This window comes from Atta colombica, unplaced genomic scaffold, assembly GCF_001594045.1.
Source record: "Atta colombica isolate Treedump-2 unplaced genomic scaffold, Acol1.0 scaffold25, whole genome shotgun sequence".
Lineage (NCBI taxonomy): Eukaryota > Metazoa > Arthropoda > Insecta > Hymenoptera > Formicidae > Atta > Atta colombica.
In genome coordinates this window covers 212,978-213,574 of record NW_017259348.1, presented here as the reverse complement: position 1 = coordinate 213,574, position 597 = coordinate 212,978, and the positions used below count along the sequence as shown (strand labels likewise).

The window sequence follows — 597 nt, the reverse complement described above, 5'->3', positions numbered from 1 at the left end:
TCTCTCTCTCTCTCTCTCTCTCTCTCTCTCTCTCTCTCTCTCTCTCTCTCTCTCCCCCTCTCTCTCCCCCACTCCTTTCCTTCCGTTTTTCTCTGCTGCCGTATAGTCGTTCTGCGATCATTTCCGAGCCGACACGCGCGTTGTTCTCCGAACAAGCCGCGAGAAACCCTTCGGAATGCGCCGCCCCCGAGCCACGCCTTATCCTTCTCCTCCGCATCCCTCTTTTCCCTTTTTTCGCGCCCCCGCGTGTCCCCGGGCAACCCCCGCCGCGTCCTCGGCGGTTCTCAATGCCTATACTGCTGCTCGAGTTCCCTTCGCAGCCTCTTCGCGGCGGTCTCGCCACCGCCACCACCGCCACCACCGCCGCCACCACCGCCACTACCGTCGGCTTCAGCATCACTGCAACCGTCCTCACCCTCGGCGACGACGCCCTCGACTTCCTCCTGCCGCCGCTTCGCCGTCGCCATCTCCGCCGCGTGCTTCTTCCGCCACTTCGTCCGCCGATTTTGGAACCATACCTGGAAATCCGGAAATGGATTCGTGTTAACAGGTCCATAATTAAAACGTGATTTTAATTTTTTCGATGCATTCGTTAAG

At 59.3% G+C, this 597-nt stretch overlaps 1 protein-coding gene across 1 annotated transcript in view; it reads right to left on the bottom strand.

Moving 5' to 3' along the window:
• Nucleotides 1-284: 284 nt before the first annotated feature.
• LOC108688938 (homeobox protein Nkx-6.1-like) overlaps nucleotides 285-597 on the bottom strand; it is a 42,315-nt gene continuing 42,002 nt past the window's right edge. Inside the window, exon 4 of the mRNA XM_018195489.1 lies at nucleotides 285-518. Coding sequence (XP_018050978.1) covers nucleotides 285-518 — 234 coding nt within the window. The remainder of the gene's footprint in view (nucleotides 519-597) is intronic.